General features: G+C 42.0%; 1 protein-coding gene across 2 annotated transcripts; it reads right to left on the reverse strand.

Moving 5' to 3' along the window:
- Window positions 1-69: 69 nt before the first annotated feature.
- Window positions 70-15540, reverse strand: LOC137255593 (solute carrier family 49 member 4-like). Of its 2 annotated transcripts, XM_067793029.1 has the most exons (13): window positions 15478-15540; window positions 13924-14224; window positions 13246-13336; window positions 12647-12810; window positions 12133-12190; window positions 11788-11810; window positions 11468-11518; window positions 7637-7766; window positions 6266-6374; window positions 5668-5735; window positions 2012-2130; window positions 699-881; window positions 70-340 (listed from the first exon to the last, which is right to left on the reverse strand). In XM_067793029.1, the coding sequence occupies exons 1-13, from the start codon at window positions 15478-15480 to the stop codon at window positions 228-230; spliced, it is 1413 nt and encodes a 470-aa protein (XP_067649130.1). In that variant the 5' UTR covers window positions 15481-15540; the 3' UTR covers window positions 70-227. The 2 variants fall into 2 exon arrangements, with proteins under 2 accessions (XP_067649130.1, XP_067649132.1); XM_067793031.1 differs by lacking the exon at window positions 11468-11518 and having other exon boundaries at window positions 15478-15538.
- Window positions 15541-18639: the final 3099 nt, after the last annotated feature.

Raw genomic sequence — 18639 nt, forward strand, 5'->3', positions numbered from 1 at the left:
TACAAGTATATTATGAAAATGTCATCACATGTATTACACGGGACATCAGCCCGAAGAAAGGACAAAAGCGTGATTCCAAGAAGTTTATTTGCCATCTTTCAGGAGAAGGACTAGCTCTTCCATAGAATCAAATTAAGTGAAACCTAGGCCCATATTGAATCACATGCTTGGCTACACTGTTAAGACGATGTTGCCCCGTGGACAAAGTGTGATTCGCGTGGGAATACTCAATGAGTCTTTTGATCAACGTCGGTTCTGGTGTGAGCTACGGGCAGAGTGACGAGGAGGAGGAAAGCAAACACATAGGCGGCTATGAGCAGCCAATTCATCCACACAGTACCTGGGTTGGAGAAAAGCAGGATATGTTAGTGACAGTGACAAAGGGGGTGTCAGTGACTGTGACAAATGGCGTGGTAGTGACAGTGACAAAGGACGTAGTAGTGACATATTAGTGACATATTCAGAGATGCTTTGGTGACAGGGACATAAGATGTGTTAGTGAGAGACACGGGTATGTGTTAGTTAGAGAAACAGGACGTGTTAGTAAGGTACCCAGGATGTGTTAGTGAGAGGTTCTGGATGTGTTAGTGAGGTACCCAGGATGTGTTAGTAACATACACGGGGTGTGTTAGTGAGAGACCCAGCATGTGAAACCCAAGATGTGTTAGTGGGAGACCCAGGATGTATTAGTGCCTCACCTATACCAGGTATTGACAAAACGCCAAGAAAGATCAGAGCAGCAATGTTGTTTTGCGTGGTCAAGCAGACATTTGTGGTTCCTTCAGCCACAGGGTATGATGTATCACAGGCTGTCTCGTAGAAAAGTGGTCCAACACATGCGCTCGATAGGTCCACAAACCCATAGGCCACATACATGGAGACTGAAACCAATACAGACACACCGTAACGTGACCATCACATGCCAGACGAGCATGTGTAGGTACCATGCACTTTCTGTAACTTCACAAATGACTAGATGTATGACGTAAAATGCATTGTCAGCTGTAACGCAGACACACAACGCTGAACACCACAGATGACAAGGTGCATGATGTGAAATACACTGTCAGCTGAAGTACAGACACACAAAGGCACAGACATTAACCACACATATATTACACACATACAACAGTATACACACATGGGCATTGTCACGACATTAAATGCATCGAGACATTAAATACACCCCAACACGAAACAGACACAGATTTTAAAAACATGGATGCATTAAACACATGGTGAAATTAAAGACATGAAGTCCTGACGACATTAAATTCACACATGATATTAAATATTCACAGAATTTATTATGGCATCAAACACATGGAGACGTTAAACACATGGCGACATGACACCAAACACATGCAGACATTGAACACACACTGACATTAAACACATAGACATTATGCAGACATTTAACACATTAAGACATCAACATACACGGACAATAAACAAATGCAGACATTAAACCTGGACATTAAACAGAAACAGTCATTAAACACACATAGACATAATGCAGACATCAAACACCTGGAGACATTAAACAAACATAGACATTATGCAGACACTATACACATGCAGATATGATGCAGACATTAAATATATGGAGACATTAAACCTATGGAGACATTAAAACACATAGTCATTATGCAGACACTAGACACATGCAGATATTATGCAGACATTAAACATATGGAGACACTAAACCCATGCAGACATCAAATATTACCGAAGAAACCGTCTCTACATCCATTCGAAATCGCTGCTAAGAGCAAAGTCTTTATTACAATCGTGACCATATCGCTATGAAATACTGATGATGCCAGCTGTTCGAGAAAATGTAAGTGTATCCTGGCCCATCTGTGACATACATGCCACCTCACAACACATACAACCATGGAAATACTTGGCGTAGTACAGGTTGTTTTATAGCCTTCATTGGCGTCAATATGTCAGTTTGTCTTCGCAATGGTAGTCACAGTTTGTTATCCCACGAAATTGGAAAACCTACCTGTTGATTGTGGAAGTATCCCAACTATCAGAAGTACCAGCCACAGTCGGGAGACAATGGACAGACCATACTGCACGCACAGAAACAACTTGTGACGGGTCTTCAGGTAGTCGGCAGCCCTACAACCACAGTGAGTCATGTTGTGAAACATCTACCCTTGGATCATATCATAATATTGAGTGAATTGGTATCTAATCCCCAGCTTCACATGGCACCAAGGCACAATCATCAGGGCAATTATGTGCTCTCATCTTCTCCGTGGCAAAAGACATGGTAATATACTAACGGAAAGAAGTAACAGTGCCATGAATAAAATTGCATGAAACACAGGTTAATTGAAAATACCCCAAAATACACACGTGCACAATGTACTTACTTTTTGCTTTTTGACACCTAAAGTTCACACAAACTGTTGATTATTTTCCAACCACTGAATGTTGTGGAAAACTCGTAATTTTCAACCTAAATTGCGCGTACGTCATACCACGTCGTCGCATTGTGGGTATATTGGAGACTGGGATGGACAAAATGGAAGTGGCTAGACATTTTGATGGACATCTCTATGGAGATGAGATCTCACGTGAGATTTGTCTCGGATTCGGCTGATCCATCTAACGAAATGACCCCATACTGCCAGTTTGACTGGACCATTCCTAGCTTTCGTGCAATCAGTTTCAGTACCGACGGAGGGAGCACAACATCGGGCCCCGATGGCCTGCAGTATCCAAGTTTGGTCCAACGTCACCGGCAGGCATTGCCTGGGGCAGATATCAGTATCATTGGGTATTTATATACGAGGGGATGTCAATAAGGTAGAGCCTTGAGCATTTTTCATACCTAGGTGTCACAGCCTATGGTAGGACATTGAACCTTGGGGTGTAGCTGATGTGATATATAAGTTTTGGTATCCTACTCTCAGAAGTTATTGAACAGCTCACATTGACAGACAGAGACCCCCCACCCCACCCCCACCCCACCCCCCACCCCCTACCCTCACGGCAGTAAAAATGAATAAAATTGAGTATAGAGCAATAATTAACTTTTTAGTTCTTGAAGGAAACTCGGCGAAGAACATTGAAGAGAGGGTTTCAGCAGTTTATGGGACGTCTTCCCCTTCATCTGCTACCATCAAACGATGGGTCAATGAATTTAAGCATGGTAGAGAGCGTCTTGAAGATGACCCCCGTCCAGGTCGCCCAACAGCAAGCAGTAGTCAGGAAAACATTGACAGAGTGCATAGACTTGTGCTGGAAAATCGTCGAATCACACTCCACGAGTTAGAGGAGACCACAGGCATTTCACACGGATCCATCGAGACAATTCTTCATGAACATCTCGCCATGTCTAAGGTGTGCGCAAGATGGGTGCCAAGAATGCTTACAGATGAAATGAAGCAAACAAGGGTCACCATAAGCAACTCAGTGCTAACCAGATACAACAAGAATCCAGAAGAGTTTCAATTTATTCTAGTAACCTGTGATGAAACCTGGATCCACCACTATGATCCTGAGAGCAAACAAGAATCCATGGAATGGAAACATGTCACTTCTCTCAGGACCAAAAAGTTCAAAGCCTCCAGATCAGTGCAGAAGGTAATGGCGACAGTCTTCTGGGATAGCAAAGGCGTCATCCACATAGATTACTTACCAAAAGGAAGAACAATGAATGGGGAATATTACGCTAACTTGTTGAGGCAAGTGCAACAGTCAATCAAGGAGAAGCGCCGGGGCAAGATCAGACGTGGTAATCTTCTACATCAAGACAATGCTCCAGCACACACCTCTCGCGTTGCAGCCGCTGCTGTCTAGGAATGCGGGTACGAAATCTCCCCTACTCTCAAGACCTGGCACCAAGTGATTACCATCTGTTCCCAGATCTCAAGAAACACTTGCGTGGTCGTAGATTTCAGGATGATTATGAGCTTATTGCTGCTACTGAGGCTTGGTTTGAGGACCAAAATGGCGCCTTCTACAGAGATGGCATCAGCGCTTGGCAGAAAAGATGGAAGAAGTGTCTTGACTCACAAGGGGACTATGTTGAAAAATAAATGTGGTTCATACCAGTGTTTTGTGTTTTTCTATGCAAGGCTCAAAACTTTTTGACATCCCCTCGTAGGTCACATATCCATGCAACTAGTGCTTGCCCAAGGCACTAGCATTTGCTTCCCTCAAGGCTTTTACACCTTTCACAGGTAGGCTCGATCCCGACACCTCAACCTCGCTGGATCACTAGTCTGCCTCACCAACTGCACCCACTAATCATTTATACATCCATGAGATAAGATTAGGATGGTGTTTTGCCAACTGACAGAGTTCTTCTTGACTGCTCAGATGGCAGGGTAAGGGTACATAGAGGGCGAGGCAAATGGCATGCTGGCGTTTGGATACATGAACGTTATGGTATTGAGATCACATTTCATGGTAGGACACAATTCGTCATTGTGAATGACAATCTGCCGGGTCTGCGATACAGGGATGAGATTACGGAGCCTCGTGTACAGCCGGTCATTCAACGACAGAAATATAACTTCTCCTTTCAGCAATATAATGCCCTTCTACATGTCGCCAATGTTCCCGCGACAGCAGAACTCTCCGGTACTCTCCTGGCCAGCTGTTGCTCGGACCTGTCCTATAACGCACAGGCTTGGGATGAAATGGAGTGAGGTTTACGTCCAGCACAGAATCAGCCATCGACGTTAACTGAATTGGAACTTACACTGGTTCAGACATATAACAACACTCTCCAAGCTTTCTTCAAACGTTTTGTGTCTTCTGTGCACACGACTCTAAAATCGTGAACTGACACCATATCTCTACAAGGGCGTGTCACGATACTTAAAGTAAAATGATACAGATTTACCCACTCAACACTGAAACGGTAATTGCAGTTAAAGTCGAGTTGTAGGTTTTTGTGCTGTGAAAATGGGATAACATCAACTAAAGCACAGTTACGTTATTCTAGTAGTATATAGTATACAATACAATCCTTCCAGAATTGAAAATGAGTAATTTTACTCAATCAAAGTAAATCATTTAACCTAGTGCTCAAAAGAAACTATACATTGCAAAATATTACATACAAATGAAGTGATATGATCATATTGAGCCATGTCACACGCGTATAGACCCATCCTTTCCATGGACAAACGGCTAAGCAAGAATCGCGAGAACGTGTAAAAAAATCCGCTACGACTTTTCTGATGTAACACTAACTGCAATGCCAGATAGATGTGTCGGAATGACGGAGCAGGGCGCTACCAACAACGTCATTGTCCGAACTTTCGGCTGTATTGGTCATCAGATGTATGCCGTCAACGACAGTGACGGCACTGTGACACCGTATCTGTCAACATAACAGAGATCAGACCGAGCCCTATGTGGCGGGATTTCTGCCTACCTAGTTAGAGGTTAGGCCGTGCCTGTGCAGCTTTAGGTCTGCCTACCTGGATAGAGGTCTGCCTACCCGACTAGAAATGGACCTACCTGGTGAGAGGTTTGGTCGAGCCCAGAGTGGCAAGAGGTCTGCCTACTTGGCTGGACGTTAGGCCAGACCTTGTGTGGCAACCGGCTTGCTTACCTGACTAGAGATGTGCCTACCTGACTAGAGATGTGCCTACCTGACTAGAAATCTGCCTACCTGGCTAGAGGTCTGCCTACCTGGCGAGAGTGAGAGATATGACAATGGTCCCTGCCGTGGCGTACACCCCCAGGTAGCTGGCGTCTTCCTGACATACAAAATGCACGGTACACATCACTGACGAAATTTCCTTGAATACCCAGTGTCTGTATCATTCAAGAAAAAACGATCAACTACCTGCAATAGTCCACGTGCATTGCAGTGGAACCTGAAAACAGCTGATACGACATCTGTGATGATATCTTGCCTGTAAATTGTTTTCAACCACACACACACACACACACACACACACACACACACACACACACACACACACACACACACACACACACACACACACACACACATATATATATATATATACACACATGTCCACTTGACTTAACAATGGGCATTAACGATAGTACACATATACCTGTAATATTCTCGTCCTCTTGAGAAGATACAGAGCATTGTTTATCCTACAAATATGCCTATGATATTCTATGCCGTCTTGATTTCTCTACAGATATACCTATGATGCTCTATGTCAACTGGAACTGACATCCCACATATATACCTCTGATATTCCATGTGTTTTCAAGTTGTCCTAGAATCTATATGATCAGAAACACCTACCTGCGATATTCCATGTGCTTTCAAATTGACATCGAGCATAGATGACCAAGCATCACGGGTACCGGTTGACACCCCATACGCTACAGCAAGCTGCCAAAATCTTGGATTTCTGAAAACATGTATTTTCTCATCAATAGTCCATATTACCCAAGCAGCTTTGTATGTATTATGTATAGTGTCGTTCCGCCCTTTAAAGGTGATGAACAAAAAGGAAATGTTGAGATTTAGTATGTAACTAATAATCATGAAAAGTTGTAACAATCAGAAAAAGATGGAAATACATGAAACATTACAGACACGTACCGCACAGATTCACCAAACTCGGCCCACTTCGTTTTGGATGAAAAGTATGACTCAAATATATTTCGCGATGTGCAATCTGCGATAGATGCCCATTAATCAATTTATCCTGCTGAATAGCTTCAAATTAGCCAAAAGAACTCAATATTTTTCTCAGCGAATGGAGAGTAGCCAGACTGGAACCTTTGCTGTCGCAGACAAGCCATTATCAGTGTTAACAGACGGTTCCAGCAAGCTGGACAGTCTGCGTCCCGATGTCGAAGGGTCACAACCCTGGACACCTGGATTTGCAGCATTGTTAAGTCATGGTAGCATAATCTCTGTGAAAACTGCGAGACTATGCGACCACTATTTAACTCTGGCAGACCCTTGGTCCCCACTCATGCCTCCTGTGGAACACATTCGGTGCCGTGTTGGCAGAGCCCCACACCACAGATCATACCATACACAGATCAAACAGGCTGCACCTGCAGGACGAACCCTTGAGAATGAACCTTTCTCCACACTTTCACTTCTAGTACTTATTATATTTGCTATAATTCATTGTAGTATGCAAAGGAAATGTACATTTCCGAGGGCTTTACTTTCACCCCGTGGACATTTTCACCTCTATGTAAAATGGCAATATTTGTATTCACATAGCAGCAACATCTCACTTTGTATATGTACTTATGTATCACATGTGTAACATTTGTGTTAGTGCTAATAAAATAGAAGAAAAAAGGTAAACTGCCACATATTGCCCATGAGTAGAAACATATTCCGTATTGTTCTGTTACATCTGTGCGAGCCACAACACTGACATCCTGTCTTACCTGGGGTATACACTATTAAATGAAACGAACGAAATGAAAATGTGTTTTTGTACTTGGAAAGGAAAGACATAGGTGTGTAATATCCCGTGTAGTCGGTATAGATTTAGTTGGGTTAATTATACTGGACAAAATAAGTTAAGGATATGGGTATTTTTAGGATTGATATCTTATTAGTGTGTCAGTGAACAAATAGATCATTATTCAGAATGTCAAAATTTACATACATCCCTAACTAGTTTTGTCCAGTATATCTTACTTGACAAGCAGTCTGAGTCCCTTTCTGTAGTTGGGTCGCGGTATAGCGGCCGACACGCTGGGCGGTTTGGGTGGGGTGTTTGGGAAATAAACCAGCATCACCAGAAACAGCAAGGCACACACGCCGAAGGCTGAAGCATGCACCATTCACTTTCCGTTTCTTTAACATTTAGACGTGACCGGAAGTAACAATAACAGCCATTATACAACAGCAACACAACAGTATGTAAAAGCATCACATTATACAACAGCAACACAACAGTATGTAAAAGCATCACATTATACAACAGCTTCACATCATACAATATAAACACAGCAGTACATAACGGCATCACAACATTATACAACATTGTGTAACAACATCACATTATACTACACCACAACACCACACAACTGTATCGCGTCAAACAACAGCACCACAATATTTTACAACAGAAATACAGCATCATACAACAACACTACAACATTATACAGCAGCATCACAATACTATACAACAGCATCACTACATTACACAACAGTATATAACAGTACCACTGAATTATAGAACAGTATATAACAGCGTCACTATATTATACAACAACATCACAGCATTATACAACATCATGTAACACCAGCACAATATGCAACAGCATCACAACATTTATAGAGCAGCATCACTTTATATACGGCAAAATAAAGCAACATCACAACAGTATACATCTGTATGTAACAGTATTACATAATTATTCAAGAATAACACAACACTATACAACAGCATCAAACCGACAGCATGTACCATCACCGCATTATTATACAACATAAACACATTGTATAACAGCATTCCAATATTGTACAACAGCATTATAAGAGCATAAATGAAGCATGTAACGGGCATCACAATATTGTACAACAGCATCGCAATATTATACAACATCAACATAACATTATACTATAGCATCACAGCATTACACATACAAAAGAGTATACCTGCATCACAACACTACGCAGCATCACAACATTATACAACAACAACACATCATCACACATCAGCATCACAACATTACACAACAGCAACACAACATCACACATCGGCATTACAACATTATACAACAGCATGTAACAGAATCACAGCATTATACAACATCATATCGTAATACAACAGCACCACAACTCTAAACAAAAGCAACACAACATCACACAACAGCATTACAACAATATACAATAGCATGTAACAGTACCACTACATTACACAACAGTATATAACAGTATGACGACAACATTATCTTAAAACGTCTCACACAATCTCACAGCATCTTATATCATCTCACTCCATACCACACCATCTCATATAATCTCATCTCATCTGGCATTATCTCACCTCATCTCACAACATCTCATATTATCTCACATCATTTATAACACCATTTCACATGTTATACCACACCATCTCACATCATCTCATATTACCTCACATCATCTCACATTATTTCCAACATCTCGCAAAATCCCACTTTATCTCACGTCATTTTACATCATCTCACACCACCTGACATTCTCTCGCATCCTCTTACATCGTTTCATATTATCTCACATACTCTCGCATCATCACACATCTCACGTCATCTCAAAACTTCACATAACATCTCACTTTATCTCACAGCATTTCACATCAACATCTCACATCATCTCTCATCATCTCACATCATTTCGCATTTCGCTCATCTCACATTACCTCACATTATATCACATCATTTCACATGTTCTAGCACACCATCCCATCATCTCATAGTATTTTCACATCATCTCAAATCATCTCCCACCGTGGCCGTGGCCAGGAAACTTGACTATAGTGGCAGCGAGGTGACCATCACTGTCTGTATTACACTGCCATATGTACTGACAGCTTGTTTCAACACCCGCTGGCATTTTATAGTAGTGTTGGGCACTGATTTGATTTGTAAACTTAGTCATGTTAGAATACACTGGCAAAGTAGCATTTCTTTGTTCGTGGGTGTCACATCAATATATACTGAGTCAATAAAGAAACTTCACAAAATGTAATTTTTAAAATATTATGAATAATCTTTCTCTGATGATATATCTATGTATCCAAAATGGGATCCCTATCTTTCGACTCTAGATAAACGTTAGCAAAACCCACTCAAACCCACCCATTCGTCGTCCAAATGACGTTAGTGCCAAACCAGGTTTGATCTTCGCATCGAAGTTTTCTTCATTTGCACGTGTTTGCATTGGCCTCAAGACTTGAAAAAAACAACACAGTTCTAACGGTAATATAAATGCCACGACTGTCAAATGTGCAACGTGAACGTGCCGATAGCATGCTGCAAGCGGGAAGATCAGTTATTGACGTCGCAAGAACAATGGGATGCAGCCGCCGTACTGTGTATGACTTGCGAGGTCTTCCACAACAAGCTGGCACCAATTCTGATAGCCCAAGGTCGGTCCGTCCACGTGTGACGTCACGAACAAAAGACCGTCAAATCGTCCTACGTCACCTACGTGACAGATCTGCCGACTACACGAACAAGGGCTGAGATGTTTAGAGGTCGACTGTCCTTACAGACCATTCGAAATCGGTTGCGGGCTGCCAATCTCCATTCTCGACGTCCATATCGTGGGCCAGTATTGACGCCGTTTCATCAACGTCAACGTCTGCTGTGGGCCCAGCGTTACCTCCGATGGATCCAGAGAGACTGGAATCGAGTCGTCTTTAGCGATGAATCCAGGTTTCCCCTCAGATTCGTGGACGACAGGCATGGAGTCTGGAAACGACGTGAACGGTATGCCCAATGTTGTGTACAGGAAGTCGACAGATTCGGGCGAGGAAGTTGCATGGTGTGGGTTGCCTTCTGTGGGAGCAACCGTCCCCGACTACTGGTCATCCGTGGAAACCTCACAGCTGCTGCTTACCGCGACCAGGTGCTCAAACCTGAACTCGTTCCTTTCATGGCGTTCGAGATCTGGAGTTCCAGCATGATAATGCTCGGCCGCATACCGCGATGTTGACACGAAATTTCCTTCAAAACGCTGGAACTAACGTCATGGAGGTCCCATGACCTTAATCCAATACAGCATGTGTGGTATGCACTTGGGAGAAGGCTCCGTGGTCTTAGGAACCAACCTCAGAATTTGCAGGAACTTGGCTCTGCCTTGCAAGAGCAATGGCGCAGATTCCCCAACCACGTGTTCACAAGCATCAGGCAGTCGATGAGGAGACGGTGTTTGGCGGTGGTAAATGCGCGGGGTGGCCATGCACAATATTGAACTTACACATTTCGAATTTTTACTCTTGTGACATGACATTCTGTATACCCACGTTCTGGAACGCCGGTGTAGCCTAATGGAACTGATTGTGGCACTGTCAGTATATCGAGCACATCACACGGATCTCAGCAATGAAATAATAACAATTTAACCATCTTAACATCTCTTGTTCTGTTATAGTTCCCTGAAGAAAGAATGTGAAGTTTCTCTTTTGACTATTAGATATTTTACAAACAGTTTTCAAGTTTCAAGATTTTCAACTTGGCGATCGACTCGCAACATACTGTACACATATCCAAGACATGCACATGAAACCTACGTCTGCTTCGCTGGTGACTTAAATTATTTACATGTCGCTTTGCGTTTCAATGGACCGCTTATAATTAACGCCGAAAAACGTCCTGGATGTTTACAAATCAGCATGGGTCTGAACAACGAAGTTGCCGATGCCCAAGCTCACTTACTATCACCTCAGCTGCAATGTACATTCGCTTACAACACCAGGTTCACTTACGGCTAGCTGACCGGCAATGTACAGTCGCTTACAACACCAGGTTCACTTACTTCCGTAGTTGTAGTACATGATGTTTTGTCTTTGAATTTCTATGACCTCATCTGAAGGAAACAGTGTATAGTATACAGTGTATAGTACATATGTATCTGACAGCACGTTGAGGCTTACATACATATATCACACCTGCGTTTATATGTGCTGTCGGCCTTAAAACACCGACCGTGCCGTCGGCCTTAAAACACCGACCGTAACTCTTTTCTGTCACTATCTCTGTCAGCGCAAGTATCATTCAGGCTGACATTCAATATACAGTTATAGCCGCTTTATAACTGAATGTCGAAATACAAAATATAGTAATGTCGGAACATACCTTCGCAAAGTAACGACGCATTTCTGAAGCATAACAGTGACACATTTTACAAGGCACGCCTGGTTCCCACCTGGTGGTGCTATCTAGCATGGTATTTACAATACGATCCTCGTTTTAATTACGACCAGGTAATGACGTGAGATGAACATGTCATTGTGAACAGGGGGTGAGTTACAATTACAAGTATTGTTGGGGTGATGTTAACACCTTGCTCAGTTTTCAAGATACTTGAAGGCTTCCTGTTACGATCCTTGTCTGACCCATACAAACTATTGATGCATATTGCAAGCGATTCCACTCGAGAAATGAGGACAGGACCTATTAAATTGGACTGAGAACATGTACCTGGAGACGTTTGTAAAGGTACAGTTGCCAGGTGTCATCTCAGGTACCACTTGGGGTCCTGAAACAAACATAACAAATACTGACGTTTGTAAGTGTACATTTGAGAGGTGTCATCTCTTGTACTACTTGGAGTCCTGAAACAGACATAACACACACTGACGTTTGTAAAAGTACAGTAGCCAGGCGTCACCTCAGTCACGTTGTCTGGTGTGTAGTTTTAGTGAGGCGTGTTATCTATTGTTTAGGGCCAGTGAGGCTTGCTGTCTATTGTATAGGGTTAGTGAGGCTTGTTGTCTATTGTAAAGGGTTAGTGAGGCTTGTCTATTGTGCAGGTTAAGTGAAGCTCTCGTCTGTTGTGTGGGGCTAGTGAGGCTATTGTATAGGGTTAGTGAGACTTGTTGTCTGTTTTATTGAGGCTTGTTATTATTGTGTAGTTTTAATGAGGCATGTTATCTATTATGCAGTTTTAGTGAGGCTTGTTGTCTATTGTGTTGGTTTGCTGAGGTATTCTTACCGATGTAGAAAGCAGCAGTTATACCAAGACCTAAGACGACGGCTATTACAGTTGATGCTGTCGTTCTCTCCGATGCCGGGAACCACACCGAAGACACTTTAGGGACAGCTCCCATTGCAATGGGTCCGGCTAACCCGTTCAATATCTGGCACAGGTGTACTAGCCTTGAGGAAGCCAGAACCAGAAACATTTATTAAGATAACACACAATGAAGCTCGCATTTCGATCAAATGGCAATGAGCATATGAATGTAACGTTCTTGGTATTTCATGTACTGACAGGAATATCTCTGGTCCTTAGAATCTGCCATCCATAAACATCATTGCAACACTCCTACCCAGTCTTTGTCAGCAGGGAAAAGAGTGACAAATCCCTTTCGTATTCAGTCCAGTTTACGATTTCGACCTTTTTATGAGCATGTATTTTCTTTATTTTGGCAAATCATCAAAGAGTTAAGCTATCAAGTTTCACTTAATGCTTAAAATGCACAATGCCCGGTAACAGCGACTGTGCTGTTCCAGACTAGTGAGCTGCTACCTGAAGGAGGAGCCTCGTGATGTCTGTAACAAAGGGTGTTTTATAAAGGGGAGTGTCCTTACACCGTGAAAGCCGGGGGGTCCTTGTACACACACCGGAGGCCTGTTCCAAGTGCCACGAGTCCTGCGGCTCCCAGACAAGACGTGCGAAGCCCTGCAACACCGCGCACACTCACCTTCATCAATGGAAGCATTGAAGATTTCATGTGGGAAATGCTCTATAACCTGATTATCTTCATCAGCAAATACTACGAATAGGTTCTATATTCAACATATTGTACAGAAGGAATGAAAAGTCATTCCACATTGTGTGTTATAGATTCTCATGTTCACGTCGCTATTAGGTAAGTACTGAATCCCACTTATCGGTGCCATGATAACAAACAATCACCATGGTACTAAACAAGCTTATAGTACCATGATACTAAACGATCTTATAGTACCATGATACTAAACAATCTTATAGTACCATGGTACTAACCAATCTTACAGTACCATGATGATAAACATTTTTATCACACCATTGTACTGAACAGTCTTACAGTGTCATGATGCTATACAGTCATATAGTACTGTGATATAAAAGAGTCTGATTGACGAAGACATGAACACACGCACGACATAGCAATAGTAAGAGGTCCCACACAAAACCAGCATAGTCAATGTACAGACATGAATATATAGAACAATGGGCACTAAGATACGCTGGTCAGCGAGGGAGTCATGGTGATGGATGTCAACCTTTGCTGTCGAGCATCCATGACCACAACAGTGCGGTAGGGATGTAGGTGATGGGTCCCCAGTTGGCGAACAGGGCTATTGTTCCATCCGTCCATCCGTAGGCCTGTTCAGCAGCAGCAGCTATAGGCCCCCACTGTATCCACACGGCAGCCTGGAGGGAGTTCAGCAGGGCAAACATCGTCAGGATGTACCACCGTCGCTTATACACGCCCAGATCACGTGACTCGGGGACAATGGTGACACCGTTGACTTCAGTGGCTGATTTCTTGTCCATGTCATCAGTTGCCATGGTTGCCAAGCTCTGGAATAAACAAATGTCGAAACATCTTTGATTCAACTAAAAAGTCATTATCCGTCGACTGAAAGATATACGACAAAATGTTATGGATGTCAACATCGTTACTGTTTACACAACGTTTCTGGGCTATTCCTGCCCCTTCGTCAGATGGATGCTAACAGTTAAACGGGATATATACACTAGTATTGTACATGAAGCCAGAGTAATGATTTTAAACACGTATATACAATTAAAATGAAGGGGAGATAAAAGACAATTAAATATACAAAAGCCGGTATGGTGTTGTTACTGTGGATTATGCAATTGACGCCAATGTGTCTGACTGGTGTACGATAGTGGGTTGTGAGTCGATAACGATATACCAGAGCTGGGATAAGATACTATCGGTTGGGATGATGCTGTAACAGTGGGTTAAAAGGCGATTGGTGAAGCCTTGCGTCTAATTAAACTTCCGCAGAGAAATCAGATCTAAAGTCAACCCCTTCTGAACACATGGCGAACAATCCGTCACACTCCACTGACTGGCAAGCAACGCCTATAGTATCATCGAACATCCATGATTGGTGACGAAGCAAAATTTCAGAAGTCATTAACATCAAGAGATTAGCCCCACAGATGAACGGAGACAAAGGGTTTTACTTGCCCAATGCCTGGGAAATTAATTAGATGAAGGGCTTCACCAGTCACCCTTTAATCCACTGTTACATCCCAACCCTTAGTATCTTAACCCAGCTTTTGTATATCGTTTTGTATATTGTGATTCTCTTTGATATGCTACTTTTGAATTGTATATACATGCCTATAATTATCACTCTGGCTTCAAGTACATTACTAGGATACATATTCTGTTTAACTGTTGCGCAAAGCTGTCAGTTAGCATCCACCTGACGAAGGGGCAATGAATAGACCAGAAACGTTGTGTAAACAATAAAGAAAAAGTTGACATTCATAACATTTTGTCGGATAATAGAATACCGACTCTCATGCCTCTCAAGAAGCCCGACTGAAAGATAGTTGGACAATACATCAAAGTGGCCGGGTTCGGCATCTTTCCTGTTTTTTTGCTTGTGAATTTGGAAAACACACAAAAAAGCAAGCAGACGAACAAACAAAACAAAAAAATGAAAAAAGGGAAAACATGGAGATATTTTGTAACAACTGGTGAACGTGAAAATAATGCGTTATGGAATTGTAGAACCCTCTGTAACATGTATGTTACGCATATATGATGTTAACTGATAATGGTGGCTACATACCATCTTCACTTGGTGGAAGGTTTGTCATACACAATAGTCGCTTGTGAAAACGTATTCAAGTGTATATGCCTCACACACAGAGACACATATAAGCTGTTCTCGCATAGCGGAATCGCTGACGTGGCTGCAGCCCAGTACACAGCGTGGACAGACCATTGGTCGCCACGTACAAGGTAAAGCCCCTGGTTCCTGGAGCCACCGTGATGTGGACACCCAAGGAGTCTGCACACAAACCATCATGTCAAGTGCACACAGGGCTGTCACTAAACACGGCCCACAAGACAAAACGTGTTTTCCCTCATACATTCATTGACTCATCGAAAACAATGTTATTGCCCGCTTACAAACCCTAATTATCAATTGCATGTCCCATATATTCAGCGATATAACGTAACCACTGTACAGAGTGACAGTGAAACCACGTCTTTGCCACTTACGCTGGTTCATATCTAGATGTCTGTTCTTGTTCCTATCCAGACATCAAACCACAACGGTTCGAATCTCCGATACGACTTATGTACATAGGTTTGTCAGTGCCATACCCGTAGTCATAGTAGATAGTAAAGACATCTCACCGGGCTTCCTTAATTACAGCCTGGGTTTATATCTGATATATCTGCCATTTGTTTGATGTATATATCATATATCTGCCGTTTGTCTGATGTATGTCTGATATATCTGCCTATTGTCTAATGTATTCCTCATAAAGCTGCTCTTGATGTATTCCTGTTAGTATTAGGATTAAAGCTATCTCTTGTCTGATTTGTTTGGAATAAAGCTGCCTTTAGTCTGATGTATTCCTAATAAATCTGCCTGTTATCTGGTGCATTGGGAATAAATCTGGCCATCATGAGATTCATTCCTGATAACATCATCTCTTGTATATCTGATTTATCTGCCTATTGTCCATTGTATTCTGGGTAAAACTGTCCATTTTCTGATGTATTCCCGACATGTCTGCATTTTACCTGTTGTGTCCCTGATAAAACTGCCTATGGTTTGATGTAATCATGGTAAAACTGCCTATTGCCTTATGTATTCCTGATATGTCTGCCTATTGTCTCCTGTTTTCCGGATACAGTTGCCTATGCGGAAATGTATTGCACAGTGTATTCCTGACACACCCCACTGTTGCCTGATATGTTGTTGAAACTATGCAGAATATATGTTGGCTGGTTGTTCTTGCTTGATGTCAGTGCAGTGGATGTGGCTATGAAGGAAGATGACAAATGCAAGAACACCAATATATCCAGCATGGAGATGTATGCCATTGTACGGCTTCGAGGTTCATGCAGTTTTAAGTCGTAAACATGACGTAGAACTGAGATAATATGAATCATAAACAATTGGCCAGGTACATGACAACCAAGATAGACAAACAGACATCTTATTCACACGTAGGCCACAGAACATATTCAAACATGGCTTCATTGCTCAATTACAGTAAAAGCATCATGTGATCGAGAAGACCAAGGTAACACCGTAACATTGCTTTGGTGGAGGTAGTCCTGACAAACACCTGCAACGTGAGGTCGAGCACTGTCATACTCCAAATATCAACCCTTGATGTTGATAAGGGGAACTACGTGAGGTTGAACTGTCGTTGAGCTAGACTTTTCATTCTCTTGACGTCTTTAGTGGCTTAAAGCAATAATGCATGTGGAGCCTTCAGTCATGATGCACGTGCATTTCATGTATAATGCGTTTTAGATTCTCACTACAGACGTGAGTGTAACAACATTTTGTTCACCGTTTCTTTTTTAATCCTTTTGTCTGCTGCAAACACCCCCCCCCCCACCCCCATCATGAATTGTGTCAAATATATTCTTCAAAATCAATTTTCTCCCATATCAAGTTTCTTTTTTTCAGAAGAGTGTATATTTTGCATGAAATTACGCGTGTTTACAGCAAAAAACATCAAAACATCTGATTTTGTTTTATTTTCTCAACATTGTATGCAACATTGTAACTCCCCATGTATATAGACTGACTGTTGTATATATTTCCCAGGACAAGTCACTGGCTACTTGCGTTCTTGAGCAGTTGAAAGTAACTGGAAATACGCCCTATAAAATTGTATATTTTTATCGAATATATATCCAGAAATGTATTCCTTATACCTAGGTAGGCTTTACCATAAAGTAAAACATGTATTCCATCTTCAATTAAATTTTCATTTAACCAAAAAAACGTCAGCATGAAACACCGTCGCCTTGTCCCATTTCATAACAGCAATATGTGGATTCTCATAACAGCAATATGTGGATTCTCATAACAGCAATATGTGGATTCTCATAACAGCAATATTTGGACTCTCATAACAGCAATATGTGGATTCTCATAACAGCAATATGTGGATTCTCATAACAGCAATATGTGGATTCTCATAACAGCAATATTTGGACTCTCATAACAGCAATATGTGGATTCTCATAACAGCAATATGTGGATTCTCATAACAGCAATATGTGGATTCTCATAACAGCAATATGTGGATTCTCAGAATAACTCAGATGTAAACGTTGCTGTCGGGTTATAACTAAAACTATAGTCGGGTAGTAAAGAACACATCAGATATCGTGACCGGGGTATCTGAAATACACAAGACATTGTGACTGTGTTCTTTGAAACAAATTTGCTATTGTGGCTCTGCTATTTGAAACACACCACACATTGTGGCTGGGCTATTTGAAACACACCTGATATTGTGGCTGGGTTATTTGAAGCACACCAGACATTGTGGCTGGGTTATTTGAAACACACCAGACATTGTGGCTTGGACAAGGGGTCGGTTTGTCAGGAGGACATAAGATATCAGAAAAACACCAAACATTTTGTTCGAGTTATCACGAACAAACTGGACATAAGGACAAGAACATTAGCAATACACAATAATCTAGGGTGTGAGGTCGGGTCATTAAGACACATCAGTATCGGATTCAGAAATGGGATCGTCGTTAGGTAGAGCTTATCATATGGACGCTCCAAGCAAACACATACAGATGTAGTCTGACCTAAAAACCAATGTAAATATCACACAAAGCATGCAGGGGTGCATTTCTCCGTAGTATGTTCAGACGACCGAAGTAGGATATGTCCGTCAACAGTGTAGAATAGGGTGACTAAACGTCTGTGTCCATTTTTTTGGTGAATATCTGCCTC

This window comes from Haliotis asinina, chromosome 11 (genome assembly GCF_037392515.1).
Source record: "Haliotis asinina isolate JCU_RB_2024 chromosome 11, JCU_Hal_asi_v2, whole genome shotgun sequence".
Taxonomy (NCBI): domain Eukaryota; kingdom Metazoa; phylum Mollusca; class Gastropoda; order Lepetellida; family Haliotidae; genus Haliotis; species Haliotis asinina.

Coding starts and splice junctions, on each gene's coding strand:
- LOC137255593 (XM_067793029.1), bottom strand. Junction 11,811..12,132: donor ACCTTTACAAACGTCTCCAG/GTACATGTTCTC, acceptor GTTATGCTTCAG/AAATGCGTCGTTACTTTGCG. Junction 6,375..7,636: donor GGACTCAGACTGCTTGTCAA/GTAAGATATACT, acceptor ACATGTTTTCAG/AAATCCAAGATTTTGGCAGC.